At 41.5% G+C, this 21893-nt stretch overlaps 2 protein-coding genes across 3 annotated transcripts in view; both read left to right on the forward strand.

Annotated features, from left to right (window-relative positions):
• The window catches only part of crk (v-crk avian sarcoma virus CT10 oncogene homolog), a 12158-nt gene extending 6192 nt beyond the window's left edge, over window positions 1–5966 (forward strand). The window contains exon 3 of the mRNA XM_005738307.1: window positions 3035–5966. Coding sequence (XP_005738364.1) covers window positions 3035–3172 — 138 coding nt within the window. The 3' untranslated portion in view covers window positions 3173–5966. The remainder of the gene's footprint in view (window positions 1–3034) is intronic.
• An 871-nt stretch (window positions 5967–6837) lies between these two features.
• On the forward strand, window positions 6838–17010 carry ywhae1 (tyrosine 3-monooxygenase/tryptophan 5-monooxygenase activation protein, epsilon polypeptide 1). Of its 2 annotated transcripts, XM_005738312.2 has the most exons (7): window positions 6838–7113; window positions 8521–8720; window positions 9962–10068; window positions 10235–10441; window positions 10844–10980; window positions 12886–12933; window positions 15812–15875. In XM_005738312.2, the coding sequence occupies exons 1-6, from the start codon at window positions 7050–7052 to the stop codon at window positions 12891–12893; spliced, it is 723 nt and encodes a 240-aa protein (XP_005738369.1). In that variant the 5' UTR covers window positions 6838–7049; the 3' UTR covers window positions 12894–12933; window positions 15812–15875. The 2 variants fall into 2 exon arrangements, with proteins under 2 accessions (XP_005738369.1, XP_005738367.1); XM_005738310.1 differs by lacking the exon at window positions 12886–12933 and having other exon boundaries at window positions 6839–7113; window positions 15812–17010.
• Window positions 17011–21893: the final 4883 nt, after the last annotated feature.

Genomic DNA, 21893 nt, shown 5'->3' on the forward strand with positions numbered 1-21893 from the left:
GAGTTCTAAGCATCCCAGAAACTATTCAGAAAAGTCAAACATGACCAGTATAGGCTTTTAAGGCCTACAAGTAAAAAAAAACTACATTTCCGCAAAAATGACATCACTTCCGGTTTCGGCCAGGAAATGGCGCACATGCGACAGTTTGCGCTGACATCTGTTTCACTGTGGGAAGTCTTACGAACAGCTGATTGGATCGGCAAAGCGTGTTTCTGGAATATTATGTTTTTGTTCCTGCAAGAGCTTTTTATGCAATTTTTGCAAAGCTTTATGCGGAAGGAAACAGTGACCAAGGACAAGCTGATGGCATAAGATGTAAGTACAACTCCTCCGGTTTCATATGCAAAACAAATTATTGCGCTAGCTTACGCAGTTCAGATTCTACAGGGATTTAAAAAATAGTTACACAAAACGGAGCATGCTGCTCTGACCGGCTTTAAAGGGTTAACAATGACTTTAAAAAATAATATAAAATAGTGTGCAACACCACTGAAGTTTTTTCTTTTTTTTTTTTACCTCTCTTTTCAACCAACGGCAGTCACTCTCCTCTCAAAATAACTTCTGCTTAGCTTTCCGAGCTTCCCTCGGGTCCTCTTAATCAGCGGTCTCCAACCTTTTTTGGACCGGTTTATGCCACGGACCGGTTTATGCCCGACAATATTTTCGGACCGGTTTATGCCACGGACCGGTTTATGCCACGGACCGGTTTATGCCCGACAATATTTTCACGGACCGGCCTTTAAGGTGTCGGATAAATGAGGGAGGGGCTAATAATCGGCTCAGTCATTTTTAATGATCGTTGAAAGCCCAGATCGTAATCGTGATTAAAATTCGATTAATTGAGCAGCCCTATTTGTTGGCCATTGTGGTTGAAAGCAGTAACTATTCTTCACCAGCTCAGCTAGTCTGCCGTTGCCTGCACCTGCTTTTACGTCATCAGTACATCATCATCGTCATTAACATAAAAAACAAATCAAGAAACTCTTGTAGTTGTAGTCCTTACTGCAGGGACTACACTGAATACACAGAACTCAAGTTAAAGCTTTAATATGTTTAAATGGATGGAATTGGCATTTAAATGTGTTCAGTAAAGTCCTTTTTATGTAAACACTGGTATTTTCAACTAATGAATGTTTTCATAACCAACCTTTGTCTTAGGTAATCGTTTACCTATCTTCCTACCTATTACATACAGCCTCTACCATTAAGGGAAATAAAACGCAGCATAAGTAACTGAACTGTAAAGATAAAACGGCTCAGTATGAAATAACATGCAGAATATTCTAGCTAACATTAACTGCCATCCTAGAACTTGTCATACACGCCCACACTGGATACTACAGGATTAGTGAACAAGTGCAAATATGGTGCACAACATACAATAGACATTAGTTCAGTAAAGTTACATTATTAAGTAAAAAGTAATCAGTTTAATTAACTGAAAAGGGAGAAAATCTAAAAAAAATCTAAAAGATCAAAATCTGTAAACCGTGTGCTACACCTTTTTTGCGCCAAGGACCGGTTTATGCCCGACAATCCACGGACCGGCCTTTAAGGTGTCGCGGATAAATACAACAAAATAAAACTAGTACCGGTACCGAAAAAAAGAAGATTTATTCATAACACACGTGAAAAGACCCAGGAAAACCGAGTTACCAATAAAAACGATAACAAAATAACGCTGAAAACCGATAAAAACCCTGAAAAACATACATTTCACACCTGAGCCTCAACTCTCGCGACCCGGTACTAAACGACTCACGGACCGGTCCGAGGCCCAGGGGTTGGGGACCGCTGTGCTACACAGTCCCCAAACAGCTTAATGATCATCCAAGTAAAAATTTGATTCATTTATTTATTTGCAATACATGCACTAGATATAGCTAAAAGAAACTTTCCATCTGTAGTTCCTGGGTGCAGGCTTTTCATGATGCACCAGTATTGCTAAATGATAGCAATAACTTGTGGTAACTCAAAGCTAGCACCTGGATTCACACAGTGAAACGCCCTTAATGGTTTTACAGCTAGAGCACAATGCCAAAAGCAAAGATAACAAGCATTTCATCACTGCAAGACATTTCTAACCACAAGTATCACTCTCACACAACTTTATGGCAACAAGAATGAGAATCTTTTAACCACATTTGTAAACCATACTTAAAATGCTAAAAAGTACTGCACCCACTGATGCTTTGTGGTACTTAATTCCACAACCCAGATGCCTTAACTAAAAAAAAATTAAAGATATCAGTATTACTCAAATGTTGTAGACCAGAATTTAACATGAATGCATGTTGTTACAAACCAGTTCAAGTAGTTGTGGTGCGGTAGTTGCTCACTGTAGGCATAAGCACACTTTTAAATGTCAAGAACTGTACTAATTGTCTGTTTTGCAGTAGTGATGATAGCTATTATATCCACTATTGTGCCAGTGTTTGCTCATGAAGAGTTGTGTGTAGTCTATTGATGCACTATTTGTCTGAGACCTGGTAATGATACAGTATGAAAACTGTCTCCAGGAGTTCCTCTTCCTTTATTACTCATATCCTCCAACAGGCTCTGCATACTGCTGGTGGGACAAAACCAGCAACCTGAGTTTTTTTCTTTCAGAGGCTTCACATCCGGGATATAAAAACCTGTCGTGCAAATTCTTTGACACAGCTGCACCTGTCTGGTAAATGTTATCAGATAGATCTTATGCCGTTAAGTCATCGCCTTCACAGACTTGAACTTTGGAACTGTCTGCTGCTCTTTGTTTGCGCAGGTTCAGTGACACAGGACACTCCCCTCCCTGTGCAGGTCACCTGTAATCATGCATTACTTCACCCAGGAGCAAGCCCTCGCCTACAGATCACTCGCATCTCTTGCTTGCTTCAAATGTTTTTCCAAGCATCTGAGTCAGTCTGGTTGTTCATCATTACAGTTACTGCTAAGAAACTCTAATGATGAATGCAACTGCATGTGACATGGTGGTTTTTGAGAGGACAGTTGGATTGAGCTTGTGTCTCATAGTTTCTCCTCTCTTCCTGTGCAGGTGGGGGATATGGTGAAGGTGACCAAAATCAACGTGAACGGCCAATGGGAGGGGGAATGCAAAGGCAAGCGCGGCCACTTTCCCTTCACGCATGTCAAACTGCTGGACCAGCACAATGCCGAGGACGAGCTCAGCTGAGAGCGGACCACCGGGCCTCTACCTGGACACTAGTGGTAGACCCTTCCTCGCCCCTCCTCCCCTCCATTCTACGTCCTCTCCCCACTTCACCTCACAGCTCCAGCTTTTATCTGCACCAAGTACAGTTTCAGAGAATCACTGAGAACAAAACTGGCCCTCACTAGACTTGTAATGCACATACCCTCCATTTCTAGCCTCTTACGTAGACACAGTTACCCTGCGCATCCCCCACCTGCCCTCACTTACTGACAGACCGAATTCAGTCATCTACAGTGGAACAGATACAAAGTGACTCGCCCGTCTGTGGATTAGGCGACACCCTTTAGAACCTTCCCTCCATCGTAGACACATTATCAACACTCACTCCTCGGGAGACTCCTCGGCGCAGAGTTCAACCACTTCCTCGTTCTGTGTCAGAGCCTGTAGATAACTGCTGTTGTTTCTTCATCTGTCATCGTGGAACACTGTGGGGTCACTTGTGCTGCATTGATGTCAGATGGGAATCCAGCAGCAATCCCGGTTTTGTATGTGCTTAGTCTTAGAGGACAGTAGGCAACCCTCTCATTTCCACACGGTGAATATGAAGGTGGAGATAGTTAGCTTAGCTAAATCAGCCGGTTGCAGTTAGCATGAAGGAGAAGGAAAACAGCTACACACTGATCAGGTTTCTTTGAAGTTTAGAATTAAACAAAGAAGACTGCACGTGCTAACCTTTGGACATAGCCTCTTCCATTTTCTGATCTTGATGCTAAGCCTGATCAGAGCAGCACAGTCAAACATGGCTCCATTATTTTATTTTCTTCTACATTTTCCTTCATATTGGACATGAATGCAGCACTATTCTGTGTTACCCACAACTCCAGTGTGATCAAATACAGCAGCAACATTTTAGAAAAGAGATTTAACTGATCTCCATGGGAAATGATTGAGCTCGGTTTTGGAGGCTTGCTGTTCTCGAGGAGAAGACCCAGTCCAACACTCACTTTACCCTCCTGCCTGGTGTCAAACGGAGAACTGAGTGAAGACCAGCAGCTCGGAGCAACTTCATGTAGCTATAGCCATAGTTCTAGCCCCAGCAGCCAAGCAGAGAAGCTGCGAGACTGTCAAGGAGGTGGAGGCGATAAAGGCAACACTACATTCTCTCACTTCAAATACCTATCCAGCAATCACCTATGACCAAGTACCACCAAGTAGTCTTTTTTTTTGTAAGAAAAAATAAGAACATACTGTTATGAAATGACGTACTATGTGATTATCATTACATGATAAATATTGATTTATTTTTGTTTGTTTGTTTGTTTGTTTTTGTTATTTTGTAGTTCTCTTCATAGCTGGTTTAGTACCAAGGGGCGAAACACTTTTTACTGCTGCATGTTGGGAGGGAGTGAAGGGTGCAAAATGAACGAACTGACTTATGGGGGAGGCACGTCTGCCCCCCACCCAAGCCCCTCACAAGGGCCATGGTGTTCTCATTCTGCGTGTGATGTACATGATTGAACAGAGTGAATGTAGGCTGTCCACTATACTAGTTAGTACTGTCTTTACATGTTAGTGCTCTCCATTCGCTCACAGGATTTACTGTAACAGAACTGACTCTGTGTTCAGATCTTGTCAAGTGTGTCCAAGAAAAGAGAAAATGGTGGAAATATTTGATCCCTGGCCGTTTTTTGTTTTTAACCTTTTAACTATGTTGTTGCCATCTTCCACCAGTGTGCTCTTTTAATCCTCAGGCTTATGGGCCTTTGTTTCATTTGTGCTTCCTCAGTTAATCCTTTTTGTCAGTCTTTAATTTAAAGCCCTTTATTAAGTTACAATGCACAAGCCAAATCTGCTTTACTGCTTTATTCCTCTCTCTGTTTTCTTTATTTCCCACATTCTAAGTAGTGGTCTAGATTGCCTTTCCCCCCCCCTCTCTTTGTAAAATTGAATCGGTTTTACTTGTTGACACCTGACAATCATCCCCATCATTTATCAAAATGCAGACTGGCTTGGATTGAAGCAGGCTGGGTGTGCGGCTTAAATCTTTACCAGAGTTAACCTGCTCAACTTTGAATTTGATCTGTGAGAACTTGATTTCTCTTCCATGTGAAGGGTTCCTCTCAGAAATAATGGTACAGTGTTTCTGGCCACCTCCTTGAGCAGCCCTTAGGTGGCACTGTGACAGCATTCAGAAGGGGGCTCCATGCTGAAGGTGAAATCCTCCAGCGTTTGAGATTAAAGGAGATGAAATTTGATTTTATCTGGTCCATTCTGCATTGATATTTGTGCTCTTTAGATTGACATTACTCGTTGCTTTTCTGTCCTCATAGTTCTGCCCAATATCTTCAGTCTCGCTTTCAGATTTCCTTTTTGTGTTGGCCATATCCAGCTTCAATACTGTAATATTTCCTATTTAAAGATATTACTAAAAGATAATCCGGTTGATGAAATTGCATTCATCTTTGCTGCCAGCTTTCTGATAAGGTTCATTTTTATCTGTAATTTTGATCAAATCTGACTTCTGTGTCACTCATACTGCCTATGGCAGGTGCTTAGCTACATAAATCATTACCTTTATAAATTGTGTTGCCAATGAAACCACCAAGAAGTATTTTTTTAGTAGCCCTGCATGAAGTCATTCGTTTCCTTTCATGCAAAGGAAGGGGTGGCAAAACAGCAGTGGTAATTGTGTTAATATCAAAATGTGCCATTTTATTATAACACTATATTCTTTCAAGACAAATTACCTTTTTATTTTCTGTAGCATGTAATGTGTTAATATACTAGTAAATAAAGTCAAACCCATGACAAATGACTCGTTTTGTGTGTTAGATTTGTATATGCTGGTAAACTACCTACACCTTGAGTCAACCATCACTTCCAAAAAACGTGGAAGGAGACTAACCTGTATTTTAATGCTGGCTTTTCTAGCTATACCTTCAACTTTTTATTTACACTAGTGTGAATGGCAAACACTTAAAGCTAGAACACAGACTTTTAATCAATATGTACATTTCAGTTCGCACAAAAAATGACAGTAATGACTGCTGTTCAAGACCAACTGTTGCTACTGACAATTAAAAAACATTTTACAATAAAGTGGAACATTACTTTGTAAGCAGTACTGTGCAATACTGCAAATTTTAGTATCGATCCAATACCAAGTAAATACATAGCGAGTATTACCAATACCTCTAGAAGACTTAGAAAACGCAAACAGAATATTGCTCTTGTCACGCTAGTATTGATCAGATAGTAATACCAGTGTTGGTATCGATACTGTTGATATTTTGGGATTGGTCTGCTCTAATGAGCACGGCTATTATTATCCCTTCTCAAACCTTACTTGAAATGTTAAAGTGTGTTAATATCTGTGAAAATGTTGAGGTAAAATAAAGGAGAAACATTGTCTGTTACGTTGAGAATTTTCTGTGGCACACTTTGAGCTCCACAGTCTAATGATGCTGTCCTGTATTTTGGAGTACAAGCTACGTTTTGTATTATTTATGTAGTTCAAAAAATACAGAATTGCACCGCTATAAATATCATAGACCAGGAACAGAAACTGGTGGTGTTAACACACTATACCGTAGATGTGATTCAACGCCTGCATTTATCGTTATTACTCTTGCTTTTCTCTTCAAAAAAAAAGAAAAAAAAAACAATAGAGGAGGAAGCATCGGAGTCAGTGAGTCTTGTGCGTATGCGCAGTACCCGGATGAAGCTGGTCGCCATCTTTACTCCATCCCAGCGCTGCCGGTGGGGCGGAACAGCACTCATCGACCCAGTTGGTTTGAAGGAGCCACAGACAGGGCTGGCACATCACCACTGTGTTTTGCACTAACGATCTGTCACTTTGATTAGCCCTTTTGCTACGCTACCTGTATCTTGATACACAATGGGAGAGCGAGAGGATCTAGTTTATCAGGCGAAACTCGCCGAGCAGGCAGAGCGATATGACGGTAAGGCACCATCTCTGGGCCGGCTTGGAGTGGGACATGTTCGCCGATGGGATTTTTTTCTTTTTTTTTACTGTGCTAGCTAACCTTAACCGAGCACCGCTTTGCTGTGTAGCTCAACGCTAGCCGCGGCAGGCTACATGGCTAATGCAGCTACCATCGCAGATTTCCAACTGTTTATTGGCCAAGACGTATGGCTTTTTGTCCGGTGACAGTACTGCGACATTAAAACAGTTCGTGAGCACGAAACCTGTTTGTTCTGAGAAAAGTGAGCGGATGTCACAGACATTGGCTAGCATTAGCGAAGGGGCTACAACAAAATGGCGGATTAGTGGAGCGTGAGCTGTCAGGAGTTGCCTCCCCTGCACCAGCTAGCTGTGTAACTTTACACATGAGCCAGTGCTTCTTTTCGGTATAAGCAGCACTCGTTGCTTAACTGACTCCGTTTATTGACCTGGCAACTTTTACGCCATTCTGTTGCAGATACTAGGAGGATTAGCACCTTGAAACCAATGTGTATTAGCAGGGAGTGGGAGGTCAGATGTTCACTTCGTGGGGTGTTCCCATGCAAGCAAGCTGGACAGATCGATTGGCAGAAACGACCCCCTCTTCCTCTCCCCGGTGCACTCCTATAACACTGTCATACCATTACAGGCCGTGTACAGGCTGTTTTTAGACGACTGCCTTTGCCACCCGGTCACACGTTGCTCAGTAACGTTAAGTGAATGTACCATGACTCATTCACGGGATTTGAACCGAGTGTATTTGCAGAGAGATTTATGGTTTACTGGCTAAATGGTTTACTGGCTAATGCAAATCTATTCGATCACTCTTAAGCTTAATGAAATTTTAACATGTCAGGTAAAGGTTTCTTTTTTCTTTGAAGGTTTCATATTTTAAGGTGAGGCGAGGAGGGGCGGGGAGTCAGATGTTTGCTAAATTACATCAGCCACTTTTCCATCCGTACTATCCGTTTAACCTACTTTCAAAGGGTTAAACCCCTCCCCAGCGGTAAATGATGGCACACAGCTTAAACTGAGAAGTGCATTGCTTATCGCTTAAGCAAGTAACCAGTTTATGTGTGTGTGTGTGTGTGTGTGTGTGTGTGTGTGTGTGTGTGTGTGTGTGTTTGTTGGATTGGTGCCAGAGATGGAAGAAACTGCCTCAGCATTTACTCTTTAACACTGTCTGTCACCTCACATCAATGCCCTTTCTTGCATGTCATCTCTGGGCACGGTTTGCCAGGCGTCCGACTGTTTCATTTATTATGATTATCAGCCCGAAACCCATGAATTTGTGAGGCACGTCAGATTGTGCCACTTAGGTTGACAATGTTGCCAATGAGGCATACTCTCAAGAGACATGACAAAAATAAAACTGTTGGCAAATCCTGGGCATTTCTTTTAACAGAGATGGTGGAGTCTATGAAGAAGGTGGCAGACATGGACGTGGAGCTCACAGTGGAGGAGAGGAACCTACTATCAGTGGCCTACAAGAATGTGATCGGAGCTCGGAGAGCCTCCTGGAGGATAATCAGCAGTATCGAACAGAGGGAAGAGAACAAGGGCGGAGAAGAGAAACTGAAGATGATCCGGGAATACAGGCAAAAGGTAAAGCACTCGAGAAAGGCTCAAGCTTAGATTTCTGTTTTAGATTGTTCTGTAATGTCTCAGCATCCAGAATGTGTTCTCATTATAAAGATCGGCTGTGTTAGTGCGAGATCACAAACACACATTAGCGATGCACACTCTGAGCAGCTACTGGACAGACTGCATCTGAGTCATAGTTGGCAAGTCCTCCACTCTTGCCTTTTTTATGAAGGGAAATAAGAGCTGCTGTTATAATGGGAGAGGCCAGAGAGTGTCAGAGATGGGAGAGGCACTTGGACTGCAGTCAATGACATAATTGGATTCAGGGAGAGTACACCTTGATTTTGTTAGTAGCTCTCTAAGTCCCTGGCAGACACATTTCTTATCACTGGCACGCCATTCGATAAGCTTTGAGCAACATCCTGATTGTTTAGTAAATATCAAATATTAAAGCTACTCTAAGTGGTCCATTAAAGAGGTTGTTAGGTTGGAGTTTAAATAAAGGTTGAAGGGAATCGGTTTACAAATATGGCAGTGTTTCCCACAGATTTAGTTTCTGTTTGTGGTGAAGAATGGGCTGCTATGTGCATGCACATGTGGGAATTATTAAATAATACCAGTTATAAGGTTCTCTGCAAATATTTTACAAACTAATTACTGTGTTACAAATAAATAGGAGATAAGTGTAGACTCCAGTTCCAAGCTGCAGTCCCAGAGGGTGGAGTTGGAGCCAGTTATTTGGTGGGATAAGAGACTCAGTGGAAAAGCGGTTGAGTAGTATTGATGGACAGTGAGTCTGTTTGGTCAGCAGCAACAGAATAGGAGTACGGAGGCTGTCTGTGCAAGAAAAATGGCTGCTGATGGTGTCGCGTTTTTCAAAGGGATAAAAGAAAAGTCAAAAAGGCTTGAGTGTACTTGGGTGGCCTGCTCGTGTGGGGAAACACTCTTGAGCTTCTGATAAGCGTTGAGCAACATCCTAATTGGATTAATAAATGTCAAATATTAAAGATATTACAAATGTTGTTAGCAGGGAGTTTAAAGGGGGTGATAAAGGTCCTAAAGAGACCACAGATATGTGTTTGTTGTCCCAAGTTATTGGATCCTTTTTTGATCTTGATGGATCTTGAACGTGAACCTTTGCAGAAACGGGCAGAATTTCTCATACTGGATTCTGAAATTACACAGGAGCAGGAATCCAAATTGATACTTGGAGATTGTGTCAGAGGAAGAGGATCACTCAATCAGTGTGTTTTTATCAACAGGTGGAGAAGGAGCTGAAGAACATCTGTAATGAAATTCTGGAAGCACTTGAAAGGCACCTACTGCCATCTGCTAAGATAGGAGAGTCGAAGGTCTTCTACAACAAAATGTAAGAGCCTTGATGTTAATTATCAGATAAATACAGTAACTTCCTCTGGTAATCAAGTACAGCTATCTTTTTGGGCTGGGGTATTTATCGACACAGGAAACCGTTGTCAGGAACACTTCACAGGAAATAACATGTAAAATGTTTCTTTGTTTCCTTCCACTTGCAGGAAGGGTGACTACCACAGGTACCTGGCAGAGTTTGCCACTGGCAACGACAGAAAGGAGGCAGCAGAGAACAGTCTGGTGGCCTACAAAGCTGCTACTGACCTAGCCATGTCAGAGCTGCCACCCACACACCCCATCCGCCTCGGGCTCGCCCTCAACTTCTCCGTCTTCTACTATGAGATTCTCAACTCACCTGACCGCGCTTGCAGGTCACTGCTCCATCACTGCAGCAGCACTGTCACTGTAACTCAGGGCAGCTGTTTGTTTTTTTGTTTTTTGTCTGTATATTACATAACAGCAAGACTGTCCCTCACTGCTGAGTGGACTGTATGACGAACCCTGACTCAACTCCTGTTTGAGGTTGACCTTCGCCCTCCTCATGCCCATAGGTTGAGGATTAGACTTAGACTTTGCAGTAATGCTGTATATTATAAGCCATTCTTGATTGTCTTTGACTTTATGTTCACATTTACCCAATACTGAGTTCCAGACACACAGTGCTACATGATTTCGTACAGCTGGAATCATAACGCAGCTTAAAAATAATCAGTAAAAACATGATTTTTCTGTCTGAAGCATGATGTGATTTCAGCACACGTTTGTTTGCTCAGGTTGGCAAAGGCTGCGTTCGATGACGCCATCGCAGAACTGGACACACTGAGTGAAGAAAGCTACAAGGACTCCACACTTATCATGCAGTTGTTACGTGACAACCTGACACTATGGACTTCAGATATGCAGGGAGAAGGTAACAGTCCTGTAGTGTGTTTATTTCATCAGGTGTTTTTCTATGATGGTATTTCTACCTGTGTCTCAATGCAGATCTTTTTCCAGGACAAGCTGCTGACACTAACCCACTCATCTTCACCTTAACACTTTCTTACATTTGTTCTTATAATGTGTCTTTATACTGTGAGCATCTTGATGGCTTTTTTGTCTCACTGACAGCTTGCGAAAAATAATAGAAAAAGGCTTGATAGAAAATCAACTGCCTAACAGTTCAATTCAGTTGCAACTAATCAGACATGTTGCTACGTTTTGTTTTTGTTTACTTGAAAAGCTGAGTGGTATTCCTGCTCAAGGACTGTTTGTGCAGAATTTAAACACTAGACAGCTAGGAAAAAAAAGTTAGAGGTCTTCTCTAATCTGCTTTTCGATGGAAAGTTCTGGGAACTCGGATTTCCCAAGAACTAATATCTAGGAATTTTTCTAAGACCACGTATTCCTCTAGCACACCAAGCCTTGTGCTTTAGCAGCATAGCCCGACAATCCCAAATGCAGGATGTGTAACTATGCTGCAGAAAACAATAACTCACTTGGTCAGTTTCCAGCAGTCAGCAATGAAATTCCCACCCTGAGAGTTGTTCCTCCAGTCAACACGTACATAGGTCTGAGGGTTTTTTCAGTGGTAATGCACCTTTTGTTAATAATTTGACACAAATTTCAATTTTAAAATAAAACAAGTCAACAGCAGCCGTCAGGACTGTGTCAGGTGCTCACAGTGTGCCTGTCGAGGTACAGAGAGTTTTTGTTTTTTGTGGGGGGGAATTGCTGTGTTGACATGACGCTGAACTGGAGGCATCCCATCTAACCTGTGCTCCTGTGTCAGAATTAGATTCTCGTGCTGAATGATTTAAGAAAAACTGTTTTCAACAGTCGAATCAAAATTTGAATGAATTTGTGTGAAGTAAATTCCACACAGAGAAAACTTCATCACTACAGATATAGTAGTGTGCCTGAGACCAGTTTTGTAAAATTGCACATGTTTAGCTCACACATGTAATATGTGGAGCCACACGGACTCGTTCTCCAGCTGCTGCAGGTTCTGGTTTATGTAGTTTTCCAGACCGCAGCAGTGGTTGATTGCAGCCCATGACAGTGCAGCTGAGATAGATCTGACAGATATGCTGGAGATGCAGCTGATTGATATTGAGGGTTCAAGCTACCTGGTCAGCTGGCCCAAATGGCAAGTGTGAGAAGACTATCAGTTGTCGACAGTGTTGTTCTCTTTAGCTTTAAAAGGGGAAAAAAATAGCAGACAAAGTGAGTCACCACAACTTGGGTGGCTGTTAATATACCTAGATGGCCTCACTAAGTTAAAACACTGTGTTAATAAGCTCAAACATGGAGGTTGAGATTCCAACAGCTGTCTAAAGCTGTCTATTTGGCAAGCTACTGCCTAACTAGTGAGGTGTGGCTAGTTACCTGAAACCAACACCTGTGGTAATGGCACAACACTAGCTTGTTTTGGTCTCTAACCAAAACCTCAGAAATGATACAGAGGGATGTGCTGTCTTGTAAGGCATAAAGAGCGCAGTCATCTGCATACAGATGACACATGAAGCTGATACAGCCAGCATTTGTCTTGGTTCGCCAAGTCCCACAATGATTAATAAAGTGCAGCAGAGTAAATCTGTCATAGCTGATCTTCTTGTAGCTGTTCAGCTGTTACTAGCAACAACTTTTGGTGTAAGAAATTTACAAAAAAGAAATCATTCAGCCCTTTTTGATTCATTTTTTTCTATTCCTTTCATTCCAGCAGTATGCATCAGCTACGCTGCAGAGCGTCCACCAAGACCTTTTTTTATTATCATTATTATTATTTCAGTGACTCATCACCTCTCTTGTCTTTTTCTCATTCCCTCTGCTGTAGAGTCCTAAAGGAAACAAACCTGTACATTTCCCATGTTAACTGTACTTTGTAAGTGTTGCTCACCCACACATTTGCTCTGTGTGTGTTGTGTGTGGCTTGTTTTTACCTCTCTGCACTAGCTCACTCATGGTTTAATAATTCAGCCCACTCACTCACCCATTCACTTGGATCTTGTATTAACTTTTGGTGACATGCTCTAATCTTTGGTCTTCCCATCACAGTCTCATGTAACTGGCTCACTTGACTAAAGGTAGTTTGTATAGTGTGATGAGTAGTTCCCCGTTGTACCTGTGCACAAGCAGAGTGCTTTACATCATGTTATTTGCATGCTTTCACACCGTGGACCAGTATAGCCAGCCAGTCATTTAAAGACATTCAGGTCCATTCAAGTGGTATGTTCACGTTCACGTTTAAAGTAGTGCTGCAGTATTTGGTGAAGAACAGGGTCATTATTAGTTTAATGGAAATGGCAGTGTTTGCCAAAACCATTGCCTTCTAGAGGTGCTTGTTAACCTAAGCTAAGCTAACACTGAAGGTGTTGAGTTTTATGTAAAACTTGCCCCCCACCACCAGCACACAAACACACACTTTGAGCTCTGTTTCCAAACTATGGAAATGAATGCACCATTTCACCCAACACCTGAAACCGTAGAAAATTAGCATCCAGCGTGCAGGTTTTCTTTACAGATTTCTGCTAGTTGCAAAATTCAAGTGTTTGGGGTTTTGTTTCTTTTCCCCCGTTATAAACAAGTCACATACATAACAGTACAGTAATAAATATTGATGGAACCTAAAGTGGACCCATTATGCTTTTCTTTATTTTATATTTTCATTTTTTCAGTGGTGGGTGGCTAAAGATTTAAAGAATCAGCTCAGTGTCAGTGCATGTAATCACATCTAAACACTTTTTTTTTTCTACTCAACACTGTATGATGTCAGTGAGAGAGGATATCCCCAATATGGTCGTGTCAGGCACACAGCTTTGGCTGTGAGCACAGTGTTTGTGGAGGAAATCTAATCTGGAAACAGTTCTACATGCACTGTAGGATTGGGCCATATCATACTGTTCATGGTAATACCGGTATAATGTTAGGCAATGATAAGAAAATGAAATATCGCGATAGAATATAGGTAAAACGCGCATGCGCAGTGCGTTTGTTTTCATACGCACATGGCGGCGACAGAGAATGAGAAGGGCGAAAGCGGATCGTTGAATGAAACGGATGAACCAGAATTGGTTTGTAAAAATGCTCCAACTTCAGTGGTGTGGAACTGGTTTGGCTTTCTTCCGTCAGATACACAACAAAGCACAATTTTTGGTAGAGCATGCTAGCGGGCCGTCGCTGTTACTGTGTTTTGTTTTGTTTTTTTGGAAAATACGGCACACTTAAAATCAATCCTTCGATTTTCTGAAAAATCGACAGTGCCCCTTATAATCCCGTGTGCCTTATGTATGAATTCTGGTTGTGTTTACTGACCCCGAACCGATTTTATGTGGTACACGGCGCGCAGAAATCTGTCAAAAAATGTTGTAGTACGACTTCGTAAGCTACGAAGCCGCACCGCTTGATGGATTGTCGGAGCATTACGGCTACCGTAGTCAGGAGCCTCGCGGAGTGATACGTACTGTGCTTCAACATAATATTACCGTATTGTGTGTGTGTGTGTATAACCTCTTTTTAAGTTTTGTGGATATTATACATGGTTATGCTCAGGATATGTTGGCCAATTTCCACTGGTTAAACTGTCAGCAAAGAATTTGCATTTGCACTGTTAAATTTTTTTTTTTAATAGTTCTAATGCACATAAAAAAACAGCTGCTCGTTTAAGTGAAAATACATTGACGAGGGTTTTTTTTGGGGGGGGGGTTTGCATTAATAAAGTTGTGGAGTTGTAAAGCATTTTGTCTGGCGTCAATTATATCATCAGTTATATCGTTTATCGCAAATTTTCGAATATATATCGTGATAAATATTTCTGGCCACGTTGCCCTGCCCTAATACACTGTTCTGCATTCTCGATATTTATCTCTTTATTTACCAGTTTTTGTTTTTTGTCAGTCTTTAGTCCTTGTGAAATCATCTGTCTCTAAGAAAAATCTGCCTCAAAGTCCTCCAAGCAGATTTCAGTGGAGTTCAACTTGTTTCAGGCACTTTGGTAAAATCGGTTTCTGTAGCAGTAGCAGTGGTAGGCTAACTGCACTTTGTTTTTCATTGTATTCACAGGGTGCATGCAACCTATTAGTTCTAAAAACACTTTGGCTGATAAACGGGTCAGATTTAGCTGAAATGAGGGATTTGAAGATATGAGTGTTTTGCATATGCAGATTAAACCAACCAAGTAATTGCAGTCGGCTTGATTCGAACCCGCTGTTCCATGCACTGGTAATCATAATACCACTGTGCATGCATTTATTAGAAATTATTGGTACCACTACTACTTGGATGCTGCCGTAAAATGCAGACCTTCTGTTCATCTGAGTGTCTTGTCTGTAGTCCTCTAATAATTCTCATCCAGCCTGGTTCATATATCAGTCTGTTGTAGGAAAGACTATTCAGAATATCTCTGCCATTATCATCATATATTTGGAGGGTGAAAAAGTTACATTAACAGGTTAGTGATTCAGTGTCATGAAGGTGACTCTCTTTACATCGCTATGGTAACTTACGCCGAACACATAAAGGTGTCCAAAGGGGGCAGTGTCACCATTTCTGTTATTGCAGTGACAGGAAGCCAAATACTCAGAGAGAAGCTGCAAACTCTTAAGCGAAATAGCTACCACCATAATCTCCTCAGGTCCTCAAGGCTTTGGTTTGTGTTCAGTTTCACCTGTCACGTCAGACATGCCTGCCACTTGTGCACTACCGAAGGATGATATCTTGTGAGGTTTTTTAAGAGGAGCTAACAGTAAATCTCTCTCCACCAGGTGAAGAACAGAACAAAGAGGCACTGCAAGACGCTGAGGACGAGGCCCAGTGAGACTATGCCACCAACAGCCAACAACTTGAGACCCTCACCCCACCCCCTGCACTCCCTCCACCTTCATCTTCCTCCTCCTCAACCGCCCCACCCATCCATCTACAAGTCACTTTCCTCTTTGTTGTCCTTTTTCCTTTTCTTCCACCTCTGTAGCTCCAAGACCCAACAGGGCCACGGAGTTAACAAGTTAATTTTTCTCTTCTTTTTTTTTATTTTTTATATTAGCCCTGACATCGTTCAAGTAAATACCACTTAATTGAGGCAGGAAATACAATGTTAGAAAGGCAAAGATAAAGAAAGCGGTCCCTGGATTGTTTCTTTTATTTTGTCCTGGTACAAGCAGTTCTGAAAATGTTATCTTTTGGTTTCATTATTGTATTTTTTTGTTGTTTTTTGCTTCTTCTTTTTTTTTCCTCAATATTTTTATCAGTTGCTGGATGTATTGAGAATTTTTTTTTCTTAATGTAATTACAGAAATTAACTTTTATTACTGACAATGTTGACTATTAGTTGTGGGAGCTATTTTATCTGTTTTTAATGAAATGTCATGCAGATCATTTGACCGTTTTTAGGGGCAGTTTGGACGAGTACAAGTGCCCTTTTTGTTAACTTAGTAGTTGAGAGGAAGTTGGCAATATTCGCGATATCCACGTGGGGCAAAGAAGTGCTTAACTTTTACACCATAGTGATTCTGTTGTCATGTTCATGTAGTTGTCTTTGGACTGTACTTTGTGCTGAAATACTGTAACTGTGCACACATTCTGGCTCTCTGAAGGTTTATCTCTTGCTGGTGGTTTGAAAAAAGAAAAACAAACTTAGGAGCTCTCTAACTTGTGTAAAAGAGTAGACTTAATTTGGCCCCATCCTTAAATAAAGAAGATTAGTACTTGCATGAGTTAAAAAGAATTAATATTCTATTTTTCTTTTCTGCTGCTTCCCCCTGCTTTTTATCAATGCTCCTCTGCCATTCAGAGGGTGTTTTTTCTTTTGCAGTTTCTTTTTGTGTTGCTTCATTATGTGTAACTTGGAGCTGATTTGTACTACTGGATATCTGACTGGAGCCACAGACAGGGAATCTGTATTGTTCTTACTGAAACACAGCATGGAATTAACATTAAACAATCTAAATTAAACATTATAAGATGACATGTGGTGTTTATTTTGTTGCCAAGACTTCACATTTAGGGACTTTATGTTAGGATATGCTCAAGTCTGTCAAGTCTTTGTCAAGACCCTGAATGAAAAATAATGGGAAAGAAGCGGGGATTCCTTACTGTTACTGGACAACAGACTTGGAGAGCTGTGTAGATGAATAATCTATGACCACAAAAAAACAAAATCAATCTGACCCCATCCTTCATGGGTGGGTCCTACACTCTGAACCAGCCGTGGACAGCACAAAATTCATTTACTATTAGTTGTGTAATGATTGGTTAAGATTTGTAGCATCACAAGTTGTGCTACAGAATATAATTGCTTTGCCATTATCACTGAACTTGCTCATACTGAGATCCTACAAGAAGCGTGATTGTTGAGTATTATGAGTCCTTTCTTCATGATTACCAGGTGAAATATGATTATAAAACTGCAAGGATGCAGGAAGTGGAGCAGCCACAGTTTGCTTCAATGGTGCAACCAGACACCGTAACATGTCAATTACATTCATCAACTTTTGGGTGATGATGCAAAGTTTTCGTCAAATTGGGCAATGTTTGAAACGACTGCTGATGACATCAAAACATGACGGGGTGGTAAGTGCCTTACAGGGTTAGCTAGGAAACTAGCCTGGAATGTCTGAGTGCAACTGACCTTCAGCATTAAGGGTCGTGTGTGATGAGCAAATTGCTTCCTGTGATGTTCATTCTTAAAATAAGGCTGGGATTATTTGCACTGCACACGTAGTCACTATGGACAAGTAGTCCTTCCCACTAGCTTTTTTCAGGACTACTTGGAGTCCAGCTGAAGGACCATATGGAGTAGTGGGTACTCCCAAATCTTCTGAAAGAATGAGACAAGAGCTGAACTTTTTTGGGAAGGTTTGTGTCCTGTTACATCTGGCATAAAAGTAACAGCTTTTTGTGAAATAAAAAGCATTTTACCATACCATCTCTCATGCTCCTAGGATCTGGGGGTGAACACCCTAGAATGTTACAGACCTCCTAGGATGAGACATTCTTTCAATATGCCACCAACTATATACTTCTACACACAAATAATTACATGCAGCATTCTACCATATGCAAACTTATATCATTAAAAGAGTATACTGACTACTAAGTACAATTTTCCTATTAACAGGGCTCAAATCAAATTGCTTCAACATGAACTTAAACAGGCCGTTCAGTGTGGCTGAATTAAATCAAAGAAGAGTAGGCCAAAATTCCTCCACAGTGATGTGAAAGACTCATTGTGTCACGACCTGCAGGATCGGCAAGGCGCTGATCAGCATCTCTTCACTCCTAGCCCTCCTTCTCTTCTCTTTTTTCCTCTCTCTCTCCCTCTCCCCTGTTTTGCCTGGTTCACTCATGGCGGGTTCACGCCCTCGGTCCACGCCTTCCCGGATCGTGCACACCTGGGCCTCATCAGACCAGCTCTCTCTCCTCCAGACCAGGAGGAGATCAGCTGTTCAACGCTGGATTGTTGTGAAGGCTCTTGTCAGTACACACCTAGCTCAAGTTTGCCGTGCCTCTGTCTCAGAGACTTAACGTGTTCCTTTGTTCCTAGATTCCCCGGATCCGTCCCCGTGTTTCCCCGTGTGGAGTGTGGAAGGAGTGGCAGGTCGCTAGCGGAGTGGAGAGAGGCTGTTCTGAGCGCGTGTGTGATTTCCCCGTTTTCCCTGGAGCCCTGGACCCCTGCCCCTCACGTCTTGTATATAGCACTAACTTCGCACTGTCTGTACATACACTTGGTGAAGATCTGTGATAAACAATCTCTGTTTGAACGCTACCCAGGAGTCCTGCGAGTGGATCCTCTAAGCAACTCATGACACATTGTCAGTTATCACAAACGCTTGATTCTTGACAGTTCTTGCAAACAAGCAGGTATTAACTTGTTTTTTCACACAGGGCAGGTATGTTTTGATAGCTTTCTTTTGTTAATAAGTGAAATTGTTTAAGAACTTAATTTTGTATTTACTTGGGTTATCTTAGTCTATCTGAAATATGTGTAACACTTGGGTTTGTGAATAAAGTAATATTAACCCTGTAACACCAAGTGTATTATATTGAACGCATCAGTTTTTGTGATCGTATGAGACTTCTGCATCATCAGTATGATTATTCCCTGAAAAAAACCCTTTAACAATACATACTGAATACAAACAATAAATCTGTTACATGTACCAAAAAGGAAACACAATAATGTAAAAACTCTGAAAACATTCAGCAAAATATTAAATACTTCACTCTGTTGGAGGTAGACATGAATATTACTTTGTGTTGACCATGACTGATGATTTTTACTACTTCCTAATTGTTACGTTTTTTTTTGTTTTTTTTTGCTGTTGTTTTCAAAATCATAAAGTAAACACCAAGTACTGCATATAACAGTTACTAGGCAACAAAAAACTTGACAACTAACTAATCACATGCAGGCATTTCAAATATGTGGTCAGTCTCGTTGTAATCAGCTGGCTACATTAGGCACACCTGCCCTCACAACTGAACATCACACAGTGGATATTGACTTTCTAAGCCCCCCCCCCCGGAGCTGTGTCGTCACTTTCACACACACTGAGCAGATGTTTCTACTGTTGGCACAGAGTTAGCAACTGTGAGCGTGATCATAAATTTATACGTGCTATTTATAGTGTGCGAGAGACAAATGCAATATTAATGCCCGTGCTTCTGCAGTGACAGGGTGACTGCTGCTAACACAGTTGATAGGGACATGTAGCACACAGCTAACAGCTAGTTTCTTGGGGCTGAAAGCAAAAATGTTTAGTCATCGCCACCATATTTTATGACAGATTATGTAGTTAAATGTGTCAAAATACCCCGACCTTGTTTCTTTTATTAACATTTACATCACACATGGTGATTCTGAGAGGGCCCTCAGGCCTTAACCTTTTGCCTCCCTCATTTTGCTTGCTCGTAACCTCTGCAGCAGTTGGAGCCTGTTCTACTGTTACATCACCCATAATAACAGCTTGAACTCCATGCCGGGCCTAAATTTAGAGTCTCAGGTGAAAGTGGAGCAGACTGTTAGACAGAAAGTGGCCAGAGCAGCCAGCAGTGTGACATCCTTTCTCTAGCATGATGGGCTTCCTGGTGCTTCTTTGCATTTCCTCCCAATGAATAAAATGCCTGAACAGGATCCTTCTAGCTGATATCATTTTTCACCTACCATCTCTTTAAATGCTGAATGCTGTTGAAAAAATGCATAGTCCCCTGAAGTTTGGGCATAATATTTTGCTCTAGCCCCACTGGCCTTTAAACAAGAGTAACTACTCAGACAGAAACTGCAAAACCCAATGACCTTGCTCCTGTAGCACTAACCCTAGATTCTGTAAAAAGGCAAAACTTAGGGTTAGGGTTAGGTCTAAGCCATGAGTGAGGATGATTTAGACTCAGTGCCATACTGCACTGAAATGTACATACCACATTTGTGTCCCACAGAGGATGGGACTTTTCCACGCTGATGTCTTCAAGTTGTCCCTGATCTACCCATTGCCAAACTCTTTAACCCAGTGTTAGTGACATTAAAAGAAAGCATACTTGAAAGACTTTGCTAATACAGTTTTGACCCATCGGGCCCTGGCATGGGACTTCTGGAGGCATCCTGTGGTGTCTTGTTTCATGACACTGGCAGCAGATTCAATGGATCACGCAGATGTTCAGTTGGATGGGATCTGGGGAGTTTGGTAGCCCCGTCTGAGGTTTGGGCTCTTTGTCTTTTCCATTCCTGAGCAGTTTTTGTTTTGTGTTTGAGAGCAGCTGTTGCTGTCAGCGAATACTGTTGTCATGGGGGCATGCTTCGTGTGCAATAAGGCTTAGGTGTCTGGTAACATTTATACGAATGCCAGGATTGTAACAGGATAATTAGCGTAATTTCACCTGCGGTTCTCTTGTTGTGGTTGATTGGCTTATATTTTCAAACAAAGGATGCAAGGAGATGAACCATAGGGTTGTAGGTTGGTCCACCACTTTGATCCAGACTAAAGCAGATCAATTATCGCTCCTAGATGGAAAATCGTGATAATCTAGCACCACCACATGGCTGAGATTCAAGATTTCCAAGAATGATCTTCATGAATCTAACAATTCCTTGACATTTGTGATTTTGAAAGAAATTTCTATGAGATTTGGTGCAGACACCCATCGTTAGTCATCCCCTGACTTTTAACCATACAGCACTGAAGTGGCTGTAGACGGGATTTTCTTTGAAACCCAGTCATTGTATTTGTTGTGTCTGCTTTTTCTCAAAACAACGGTGTGATTACAGTCATTTACAAGCAGGAAGAAGTTAACACCGACTGTCACAAGAATGAAAAGTCTAGCTTAGTTTTGTCAGATCATCTAAAACCTTCTAATTTTGTGTGTAATGTCGGGGATATACATCATATGCGCCTGAGGAGAGAGCTGACTGAAGAACCATCCAAGTCTGGCAGTGCAGCAGCTGCTCTAGAGCCCTCTACAGTTTGAATCCGGCACTCACAAGAGATTCTTTCAAATCACTTTCTAAATGACGTGTTTCAGAAGCACCGAGGATCAATCACAGAATGAAAAATAGACACACAGATATGGTGACATCTAGCTACAGAGGTTAAATCTGTTGTATTCACAGCTGTTAGTTTATGCTTCAGGATACGCATTTTTAAAAAAGGTGGGTTTTAGAAGCTATTTATACAACACTATGGTCAAGGAAACATCCACTTTCTGAACTACTTACCCAGCTTACGTTGAAGGGGATGGAGCAATTTGGGTGGACTACCTACCAGGCTACCCAGATAGGTAGGTATAAAGCTAAAAGTTGTGGATAAAAGAACTTTAAAAAAAGATGCGCCTAGTTAAAATTAGGATTAGCAACAT

The sequence above is a fragment of the Pundamilia nyererei genome, unplaced genomic scaffold, assembly GCF_000239375.1.
Source record: "Pundamilia nyererei isolate P.nyererei 1_Seehausen unplaced genomic scaffold, PunNye1.0 scaffold00083, whole genome shotgun sequence".
NCBI lineage: Eukaryota > Metazoa > Chordata > Actinopteri > Cichliformes > Cichlidae > Pundamilia > Pundamilia nyererei.

Bases quoted from the DNA above. Each gene is read 5' to 3' on its own strand.
- ywhae1 (XM_005738310.1), top strand. From the start codon at position 7,050: ATGGGAGAGCGAGAGGATCTAGTTTATCAGGCGAAACTCGCCGAGCAG. The intron at 7,114-8,520 runs GTAAGGCACCAT...TTCTTTTAACAG, and splicing joins GCAGGCAGAGCGATATGACG to AGATGGTGGAGTCTATGAAG. The intron at 10,442-10,843 runs GTCACTGCTCCA...TTGTTTGCTCAG, and splicing joins TCACCTGACCGCGCTTGCAG to GTTGGCAAAGGCTGCGTTCG.